This window comes from Malurus melanocephalus, unplaced genomic scaffold (genome assembly GCF_030028575.1).
Source record: "Malurus melanocephalus ecotype Western Australia unplaced genomic scaffold, MMel_1.1 scaffold_10, whole genome shotgun sequence".
Classification (NCBI taxonomy): domain Eukaryota; kingdom Metazoa; phylum Chordata; class Aves; order Passeriformes; family Maluridae; genus Malurus; species Malurus melanocephalus.
In genome coordinates, this window is record NW_026623242.1 from 4294683 (window position 1) to 4305673 (window position 10991).

General features: G+C 39.9%; 1 protein-coding gene across 1 annotated transcript in view; it reads left to right on the forward strand.

Moving 5' to 3' along the window:
* Positions 1-10660, forward strand: part of TRHDE (thyrotropin releasing hormone degrading enzyme) — a 196463-nt gene extending 185803 nt beyond the window's left edge. The window contains exons 18-19 of the mRNA XM_057377926.1: positions 6335-6416; positions 8274-10660. Of these exons, the coding sequence (XP_057233909.1) occupies positions 6335-6416; positions 8274-8417 (226 nt within the window). The 3' untranslated portion in view covers positions 8418-10660. The remainder of the gene's footprint in view (positions 1-6334; positions 6417-8273) is intronic.
* Positions 10661-10991: the final 331 nt, after the last annotated feature.

Here is a 10991-nt window from a genome sequence, read left to right on the forward strand (position 1 = left end):
GTTTCTGAATCCARTCCATTCTCTTTTAATCCATAAATAGAGATGTCTCTAAATATGAAATAGCTACATATGAGTCATAAATGCATTTATGCATGGATTATCACACACACGCATAGAGACATTTGTCTCCTAGCGATCATCTGTGTATATATTACTGTATTGTGTCTGTGCTTATGATAATGAATTCTATCTATATGTCAAGTGCTGCAGTTCTACTTTTGCCTAGATAAAAAAACAGCAGTTCCCCAAGGAATTTTTCTGATTTAAAGTCTGATAGAAAGAATAATCTTTTCAAAAATGTTATTTCAGCTGTGGAAAAAACACACCAAACCCTTTTTGAAACATTTCCATTTTCAAAAGGATGTTAATATAGTGTCATCCCCTTTCTTTCCACTCTGTGTTTCAGGTGAGTTTCAAGTAATAGAAGATCAACATTTTGAATTAAAAATAGATGAACAGAAAGGAGACAAGGTTGCTCCTTATACCTGCTTCTCCTTCTCTTTGAACAAGTGCTACATGCTCTTACTCCAAAATCCAGTCAACATTTTAAAATCCTTTTTGATGAAGATTTTGATATAAATTCAGTGAATGACAAATTTCTGTAGCTCTTTAGGGACAAGCTGAGGGCCTGAAAGATTGCACAGCAGCTCATCTGATCCTGTCAGATTAAAAAAGACCACAACTTGGATGATGTTGGGGTTCTTAAAGGCAGGTGTCCAATATTTTAAGACATCCCATGGCAGGTCAAACATTTGGTGTTGGCAGGAAAGGCATTGGAGATCTTCTCATTCTGGGCATGTGAGGACCTAACTGTTGTACCACAGAATATTTGAAATGGTGCATTTGAGATCCTAAATCCCAGGGCCTGATGAATACAGGTGCAAACTTCCTGTAGGTTTCACAGCATCAAAATAAGAGTCAAAGGAACTCAGACACTGTGCAACTTTCCTAATAATTCAGAAGGTTGTTCATGCTGTTTTGGATAATACTTTATAATATAGTGGGATTTTAGAAGAAGTTCATCTGGGAAAATATGTTTGAGCTGGAATCAGTTTGGGAAATTAGTGTTGCAGAGCAGGAGCATAGTTTTTGAAAGCCATTTCCAAAAAGCTCTAAGAGTGCTGAAGAGTTTAAAAATTAAGAATTCTCTGCTTTTGGTGCGATTATGCCAGGAACTGGACTTTTATACAGAAGGTGGATGGCAGATGTATTACTATTGCAGCCCAGTGCAGRTAGCACATAAATTTTCTCGTTCCTCCAGGGATTTATCCAGAGTTTAGGCACAAAGCCATCACAGTCTGTAATCTGTATTGCGACAAGCACATGCAGTAGTTGTGTCCTGCCTTAGCAAGGATGTTTATCTGACAACCTGGCTAAAACCTGTGATTTTAGATGTCGACAACATTAAACAGTGTAGACAAATAGAAAATATTGAGCAAACTATGCCACATGCCAAGTCTTTCGGGTGTTATTATTTTAAATAGTATAACTTCAGGTAGAATTTGAATTGTGTTTATTTAACTTGCTTGGAGTGCATTACTGTGTAATCTAAATTCCTAACAATCATCAAGGCCTCATCAAAGTCCTGTTATTGTCCTTTTTTTTGAATTAGAAAATAATCGTTTGTCTTTTTGCCCAACACTGTCTTTATGTTACCTTCATTCAGTTTGACCTCCAAACACAAGTCAGAGCCACCAAAAAAGATTTTAGCAGTTGATTTTTCTGAAAGTGGCATCCAGTTTTTATTGATCACCAAAAGATTCCATGCCGTGAAAAGAAACATTTGTGATACATATTGAAAATAACATTGTTTWCTACTCACAGATTACACGCTTTTAAGTGACACTTTAAGAAAGCAGAATTAGTCTGATTGACACCTTGCCCCTTAAGTGTTCAGTGAAACAGTGACATGATGGAATGCAAAGTCCTACACCCGGGTCCTGGCAATCCCAGGCACACCCACAGGGTAGGCAGAGCAGTGATTGAGAGCAGCCCTGCGGAGAAGGACTTGGGGGTTCTGGTTGATGAAAATCTCAACATGAGCTGGCAATGTGSACTCCCAGCCCAGAAAGCCAGCCTTGGGCTGCATCCAAAGCAGCGTGGCCAGCAGGATGAGGGAGGGCATTCTGCCCCTGTACTCTGCTCTGGTGAGACCCCACCTGAGTGCTGTGTGCAGTTCAGGTATCCCCAGCGTATGAAGCACATGRAACTGTTGGAGCAAGTGCAGAGGAGGGCCATAAAGTTGGTAAGAGAGGGCTGAGGCACCTCCCCTAGAAAGACAGGCTGAGAGAGTTGGGGCTGTTCAGCCCAGAGAAGAGAAGGTTGCATGGAGATCTCAGAGTATCCTTCCAGTGTCTGAAAGGGGCCTACTGGGAAGCCAGAGGGGGAGTCTTCATCAGGAACTGTAGTGATAGGACAAGGAGGAATGGGTACAAATACAGGAAATAAGTTAGAGATTAGGAAAAAATTCTTTACTGTGAGGGTGGTGAGACACTGTAACTGGTTGCCCAGGGAGGTTGTGGATGCCCCAWYCCTTGACAGTGTTCAAAGCCATGTTGGATAAAGCCTTGAGCAACATGGTCTAGCAGGAGATGTCCCTGCACATGGAAGAGTGGAGGTGGGGACTGGATGATCTTCAARATCCATTCCAACCGCTTAATGCTCTTTGATTCTACGATTATTAGGCTACTGATTTAAGTTCACCACACTACTGCATTTTTTAAATAAACATTGTTGTGTAATTGTAGTTCAAGAAGAACATGGACATCTTGGAGCAAGTGCCAAGGACAGCCACAAAGACGATAGGAAGGTTGGAGTATCTGACCTATGAAGACACACTGAGAGAGTTAGGAATGTGCAGCCAGGGGAAGAGAAGGCTCTGGGGAGACCTTACATCACCTTCCAGTTCTTAAAGGGTCCTTACAGGAAAGCTGAAGAGGGACTTTTTGTAAGGACATGTAGTGATAAGACAAGGGGRTATGTCTTCAAACTGAAGGAGGGCAGGTTTAGATTAGATAATAGGAAGAATTCCTTTACTGTGAGGGTGGCAARGTACTGTTGCATAGGGCTTTGGGCAACCTGGTCTAGCGAATGGTGTCCCTGTTCATGGAAGGGGGATGAGAACTGGATGATGTTTAAGGTCTCTTCCAACCCCAGCCATTCTACGATTCAAGTGTACTGTGTCCCAACGAGTCCTTTTTCTACAATTATATTATTTAATTTGATTCAAATTAAAATACTTTGTATGAAACAGTAATTTAATAAGGTGATATCTCAGTGATATTTTCCATTTAATTTATTATAAAAAGTGTTGATGTTTCAGATAGTAAAATGAAATAGCTGAGGGGGATTAAATTATAATGTTATTTTCTATTACTTTTAAATGCAGCACATCAAGGAATTGGAATTGCCACAAAATGTTGTTAATCCTTCATATTTTTACAGTATGCTTGTATTCCCATTGTCCAGAACATACTGATGATGTATAGTCTTCAAAGTCACTCATATAATTTACACAGGTGACTTAAAAATTGAGGTACCTAACAAGTCTTTAGTAAGAAATCTGTGTGACTAAGACTGCTACAACTCGGAAAAAGAGACTGTGCTTGATTTCACGTTACCTGAGCATGCACTACCTTGTCTCCTAAAGCATTTTCATCCTGTGAGCACAAATGTCTGTGTATGAAAATTTAATACATCAGCTGCCTGTAAGAATTCCTTCATTCTCAAGAGCTGAATCATTTGTCAGCATTTGGAAATTTGACAGTATTAGGGAAGGCATTTATATCTGTCCAAAGTAAATGGGCTATGTTGCCTCTCAAGTTTGCACAAGTGCAAAGCCTTTACAAATGTGGGGCCCTGGAGGGTTTATATCCCCAGAAGGAAAGGTGCAGTGGAGCGTCTGTCTCCGGAATGTTTCCAGGAAGCTCAGGCATATGAAGTCCTGTTTGTTTAGTGCTTTTGTTTTTCCTATGAAGGTGAGAGGACTGACACTTGTAAGACCAAACACTTTTCCTATTTATTCTTATGTTTCACACCTGCAAAATACTGTTTTGGAAGGGGACTTCTAGCATTTTTGCCAGCAGAGCTTCTATGGAAATTGCAGTAAAAGGCTGACTGACTTTTTACCAAGTGTTCATAATAGGCCRTAATCAGCATAGGTGTGCATGAAGGTATCATTTTTAATGAAGCAATTCTGTTCTTGTGTGCATTGTGGCTACAGTAGACTGCAAGAAAAATAAAATCCCTGCAGCCATTTTTATGAGGTCGCTTCTTTAAAGTGGATTGGTGACCTTGTCAAAAGACCCCATCGAGAGGAGCTTCCAGTTTTCCAAACAGTCAATTATGTCTGAGACTGCAATAATAAAGGGCTTTGTTAGAAAGCCTAAACATGCTTAAAGTACCATGAAATCCATACTTCCCWTAGTTTGCCTCTGGATGTCTGTATATGCCAGTGTGACTGAAATTTCAGAAAAAGAAATGTACTTGCTGAAATATCCATGAATAATTCATTTATTAGTGGTCAGGGAGTAGAATTTTTGATACCTCTAACAGTGTTTCTCCTCACATGAGCTCAAGATTGCAAGCAATATAGGGTACACCTTCCCTGAAACAGAATCTTCTCAAAGAGAACCCACTTCTCTTCCCTGCCCATCTTTCTATGGCTCTCACTTTGACTATCCTTCTCTCTCTCTTTTTTCCTCCCCCTTGAAGGAACTGTRGCTTAGAGTACCTAAGCATTTAAGGGTAATCAGTTTGGGATTTACAGAAGCAGAACAGAAAGCTGTGACTGTGCTAGTTCATTTCACTTTGAATTTTGAGTTCTTTCTATAAATCAGTTTGTAAAAGTGGACTATGAATTGAATTGTTCGCCCAGATGAACTTAATTTCGGTRAAGTCTATTGGTAATACTTACACATGTCTGACAGGAGATCTGGATTCCCTGTCTCAAAACCAGTCATGTTCAGATGAGCTAGATACTGCTTTGGACGTGTGTTTAGATATGGATACAGATGGCTATTTGTCAACTGCCTGGTGCTGTGCTGAATGACATTTAACTTGAACAGAAGACTTGCTTCTGGTTTCCAATGGAATTATATTCGTYATGCTGGAAGCTGAAAAAAACCAAGCCCAGAAACAAAAAACCCCACAAATTATTCCAAGATGAAATGTAAAATTTAAGGAGTGATCTGGCCAGTAGTGATGTAGATGCTTCATTTGGGGGATTGAAAAAARCTTGTGGAAAAATGTGTGAACAGAAGGATTTGAATGGCTAATTTCAAAGCAGCTGCCTGTCAAAGGTCATTGCTGATTGCTGCTGAATATCCTTTCAATATTCCTTGCCCAAGCTTTAAAATTTTCATTCCATGTGGGTTCTTTGAAGATGCTACATTGTGGCTCAGGGGATTATTTTAGCAGTATTAGTCTCTATCAGCATTATTTATTTTAATTATCAGGTACTGGAACAAGAAAATTTGATTTAGTTCAGTTTTTGAGAGGCCATTTGTAATGTAGATGAGGTAGATGAATACAAAATGCAGAGTAGGCTGCAGCACATCAAAAAGACTGATTTAATAGTACAGCTTGAAGGGTTCCTTASAATACTTCTCCATAGTTGCTGCTCTCCTGTTTCATTGGCACCTGTATTTTGAGCTGTAATTTACAGAATCACAGAATCACAGAATAAGCTGAGTTGGAAGGGATCCACCAGAGTCATTGAGTCCAAGTCCTGTCTCTGTACACGRCCATCCCCAAGAGTCACACCATGTGACAATGCCTGAAAGCATTGTCCAGAAACTTTTTGKACTCTGTCAGGCTGTTGTAACCCCRTCCCTGGGGAGCCTGTTCCAGTGCCCAATCACTCTCTGGGTGAAGGACCTTTTCCTATACACAACCTTAACCTTTCCTGACACAACTTCAGGCCATTCCTTCAAGTCCTGTCACTGGTCACCACAGARAAGAGATCAGTGTCTGCCCTTCCTCTTCCCCTCAYGAGGAAGTTGTAGATTGCAGTGAGGTCCCCCTCAGTCTCCTCTTTTCCATTAAATGGGAGGTGGTTTGGTCCTCTCCTCCTCTGGAGCAATCACCTGTGCCTGTAGTTAAGCCCATTCTACTTAATGGCATATGATTTAATAACTACAAATATTTTAGSCTAGAAGAAGGCCTCAGTCTAGATTTTTAGCCTGAAATGCCTGTACCCCGTTCCAGTGCTGTTCTCTTGATTCCCTACAATCAGTCCCATGCGTCTTCCTTGCTTACAGCAGATTGYTTTCTAATTTTCAATTGACCTGGGTCTTGCACTGACTCTCTGTTTATCTTCTTTTTGCCCTTGCAGGTATGGAGAAGCATTATTTATGAATTCAAAGCTTGTCAGTGGAGTCACAGAATTCCTCAATACTGAAGGAGAACTAAGAGAGGTAGTTTTTAAATTACTTTTGGCATGTGAGGCTGTATTCATTGTAAGCAGGGAGCAGGGCAGGAGCAATAATAAGGCTGTCCAGAAACTGGTCTTTCTGCTGGATTTGAAGACCCAACTGCCCATGCAGTTGGGCAGCACAAGGATGAGGAGCAGATCGCAAAAGCACACAAGTGTCAGGAGGGGAATTGTGCAGGCACTTCTTTGTGCTTGACTGGATATGAAGGTTTATAATTTTTTCTTTACTGTTGGTTGAGAAACTAAAGATGAGCTGTTTCTGTCTGCATTAGTTTATGCTGCAGAGAGCAGCCCTTGGAAACCTCAGTGTTGAAAGTAGAAGCTGCTAGTGTGTTCTCTGTTTTGTCTTTTTTACAGTGTTTCTCATGTGAGAAAATCTGCTAACTGAATATACTGGCCAAATGACASCACAATAATTTGTTTTAAAGGCTAACTGCTTCTTATTTAGATGGGAAAGATTTCTCATTTTAACTTTACATTTTTCCTGACTGAGGTAGTTGTGCAGTTGTGCTACACTCTGTTTTAGCAGCTACTCRATGCTGCTTGAAATGGATTCAATGATTCTTGTGCAGCAATCACCATTGCTTGAACTCTGATTGAGCTCTGATGTTTTGCACTCAGACATTTGTCTGCACTCAAGCCTAGTGGCCTCAGGAACTTAGAGAAGAGTCACAGGTAGTTTCCTCTCCCCAGGTGGGAGTGACACTGTTGGTCAGATTTGAGTATCTCCCTGCACAAAGAAGGCTTCTGTATCTTAATTTCCACCTTCATGATAGGATTGGTAAGCTGCCTGGTTATACTTGATGAAAATAAATTGGTATTGTAAACATCTTGGTATAAAAAGTACAGAGAGATCAGGTAAAGTCTGATTTTGATAGTTTCCAGGTCCCTTGATGGAACTGGTCCCTTCCCAGGACTGTGATGGGGATGAGACAGTTGCAGAATCAGCCTTTTCAGTTTTGACCCCAGGCAMAAAGAGATATTGCTGAAAGCCAGAATTTAGTAGCCAAGGTGAATTTGGTGACACAGGAACCAAAAATTAACCAATTATTTGTAAGTGTTGCTAAAACCATCGAATTTTGTGCAGGTCAATATAACCTTAATCTTCTGTGCAGCCTTGCAATTCTCACAGAAAAAGAACAATAATTCAAAACTCACCAGTGTTGTTGGGTATAATAATCCAGGTGCTGGTGCTATATTTTGAATATACACAAGAACAGAGCAAGAGCCTTTTTAGTCTGCAGAAAAAAAGATCAAAGTTTTCTCACAGGGGAAGGAGTATGTTCCAGGCATTCAAAGATTCAAATGTGTGCCCACTTGCTATTTTGCCATTCTCTTCACACTGTAACCATCCCTTCCTTTTTCCAGCAGCTGACCTGTATTATTTAATCAAAAGGGATCTGCACATCAAAATAAATGTGTTGTGAAGCTTGATAAAACCAAAGGGCATCAGGGCTGCCTTCTGCTGATATTTGCATATAAACCTTCATTAGAAACGATTCGTGTGGTCCCAGTTTGGTTTCTTAGGTAGAAATAAAAGTTTAAAGCAGCCATCTATGCAGTGCAGCAGTTGAGCTGCAGGAGGGAATGAGGTAATTATACTAATGTGATCCAGCACTGACATGTCAATATCTTCCAGAGCAATGTGAAGCAATTGCATCACATCTAATTGACAGTCTGCTGTCTTAATGCATTTCCTATTAAATCTTTCTACCTGATACTGCATTTACTTCTACAGTGATTGTGGAAGTTTGTCCTAAATGCTGACTTATTTGTGTGTACTGGAAATATTTCCTTTTTTCAGTTGCTGCAAATTTAACCTGGTAACTTGTATTTCCAGCTAAAGAACTTTATAAAGAGTTATGAAGGGGGAGCTGCTGTCTCTTTCTCTCGTGCTGTGGAAACAGTGGAAGCCAATGTGCGGTGGCAAAAGCTTTATAAGGAAGAACTGTTCCAGTGGCTAAGAAAATCCTTGACAAACTAATCTGTCTTTTCAGCCAACCATTTAACATGACTTACTGCAAGAGGAAGAGGAGACATTTAAAAAGTGTTCAACATGAAAATCATGAAGACAAGATCAGAGTGCAGGGATAAGGGTTTTGGGTTTTTTTTTGGTTTTTATTTTTCATTGTGGATTTTTCTTTTTACACTGAACTCTTGTGACCTTGTTAAGAAGATTTTCAGAAGAGAAGATCATGAATACTTGTGAAATCCAATCTTCAATGTACAAACCAAACATGATATTAAGTGGTGCATGTTAATGTAAAAAGAAACAAAAAATCCTTCAAAGACTATTTTGTGCATGCTTGTAYTGTCCCTGCCTGTATTTTAGCATGCTTATGTATAACAGCCACATTTTATATGTGAGTCCTAGTTACATCAAAGTTGGGCATTATACAAAGCACAAAGACTCTACGACAATCACAATTTCAGTGAACAAAAGGAAAGCAAAGGAAACGCAGAAGGCTTCCAGCTTGGGGCAGTATGAGATGTAAAGTCAACCTTCCCACTCGCTGCCAATTTGCCTACAACTCATATTGTCTCTTAATGATTGAAAAGATGCCAGCTCATTTTTTGAGTTACCAGTTGTATCTGCAGTCTCCATATTCCTATATTTAAGGAAACAGWATGGTTAGAGAGAGGAGAAAAAGAAAAGGGACAGGAGGGCGGTTAGAGAGAGAAAATCAGAAGGACATCATTGCATTATAATTCGTTCATTGCTGATCAGTGAARCAGTGTAATTTCAAATGTGAACATGTTCTGGGTGAGAGCTTTACACTGATATCACAGAGTCCATGAACCACCTCTTCTCAGCTACTTTACAAGGCAGTGTTACTGTCAATGGGTCACCCAGGTCACCCAGCCTGTGCAGTAGTAAGTTTTGTAGCTCATAGTCCACAAGTATTATAAATAAACATAAAATTCAAATAGAAATTAGGAAAAAGGGAGAATATTTTGCATGCAAGGACTTAAAATTATCCAGGAGGGCTGTCTTGCGTGTGGTAGACCAGTAGTGATATATTATGATAGACAAGTCAGATTCTCTGTATGGGCAATACTTCTGCAAATATGGAATGTACTATTTGTGCCATCACAGGAAAGTGAAATACGGAGAAAGTAAGGGGTGTGTATATGTGCTTATTTTACTAATACTGAGAACATGATTTTCTTTCTGTTCCCGTGTATTTCACATGGACTGTTGTTTATGAATGACATTTTTATTTATCATGTTTGTTTCTTCTCAGTCYTTAATCTGAAAAATCAGTTGCACAGTGGAATTGTACGATGACTGTCTGCACACTGAAGCTAAATGTTGAGGATAAAACTGATGGGAGTCAAACACTCTCTCATATTTACACAAGGGAGGAAAAAGCCACAAAAGTGCAGTTTTCAGGAGTCAGAWTGCAGCCTGGCTTCAGAGGTAGATTGTAGATTTTGGGCAGTGTTTCTTTACCCTGTCCCAGCCTATCCCAACCATCTGACACATCACGGCTGTGTACATTGGGAACAGGGGCCCACCAAAGCAGAGAGCAGCTGTTCTGTGTGGTTGTTGCCCTCAAGGCATGGAAGTTATCCCCATGGTTTATGGCTGCAGTTGCTTGTCCCCGGTGAGTTGTGAATTGAAACATTGGTGTGAAAAGAACCAAACCCAAGCATCTTCAGAAATTTTCAGAGTTTTGTGGAGAGGGTATTGTTTTCTGGGCTCTCATTCCCAAGGTATTCTGCTCCTCAAAAACTGGTAGATCCATCCCTTAACTAAGGTGTTGTACTCATCTTGTGCCTGTCATTGTGTGTCCTTTCCTGTCGGAGGATGYTGTTAGTGGATTGAGTGCATGAAATCCTTGTGTGGGCATTTGTTCAGCTGTTCGGTGCTGTGTGGCACATTATCTTGGCTCAGTATAACCAAAAGAAGAGGGAATCCTGTGCTCTTKTACTGTTAACTCTTTGCCTTATAGTAAGCCCTAAACTTTTGTGCTGTCACAGTGCTAGTGAACCTACTGCCCAGAGACATTATCATGTCAAAGCTGAGTGAAACCCTCTTCTCCTATGTATTTTACCTACCTCACAGGGGTGTTGTGAGGCTTGACTAAKGTTAGCAAAGCACTCAAGTATCTTCTTATGAAAGGCATTTAGAAGTGAAAAGTATTATTTTATGCAGTGGACCAAACTCAACCTCAATGCCAGTATGTAGCGTCACATTTTTAATTTCTACTGAGAAAAATCACATGCAGGTTTTCTTTTTTTTTTTTTAATAATAAAAAAAGCAATCCAAATACTATTTAATATAACCTCTACCCTGTAATGAAGGCCAAAATTATGTTATCCAAAGAGAGTGTGCAGAAGGCCAAGCTCTCAAATATGGATTGCTTGGAGGATTTCAGAGAACAGAGAAGTGTGAAATGGTCTGTCCCYTTACAATTTTACTCAATATTGTCTTTGATGACTTTTCTTTTCCAGATCCACAGATTAAACCACATACCTTGCAGGATGTGCATAAAGTTTCTAGTCTTCCCACTGATAAAGGACAGGCTAACAATATTTTCCAAAGTCAAAAGTT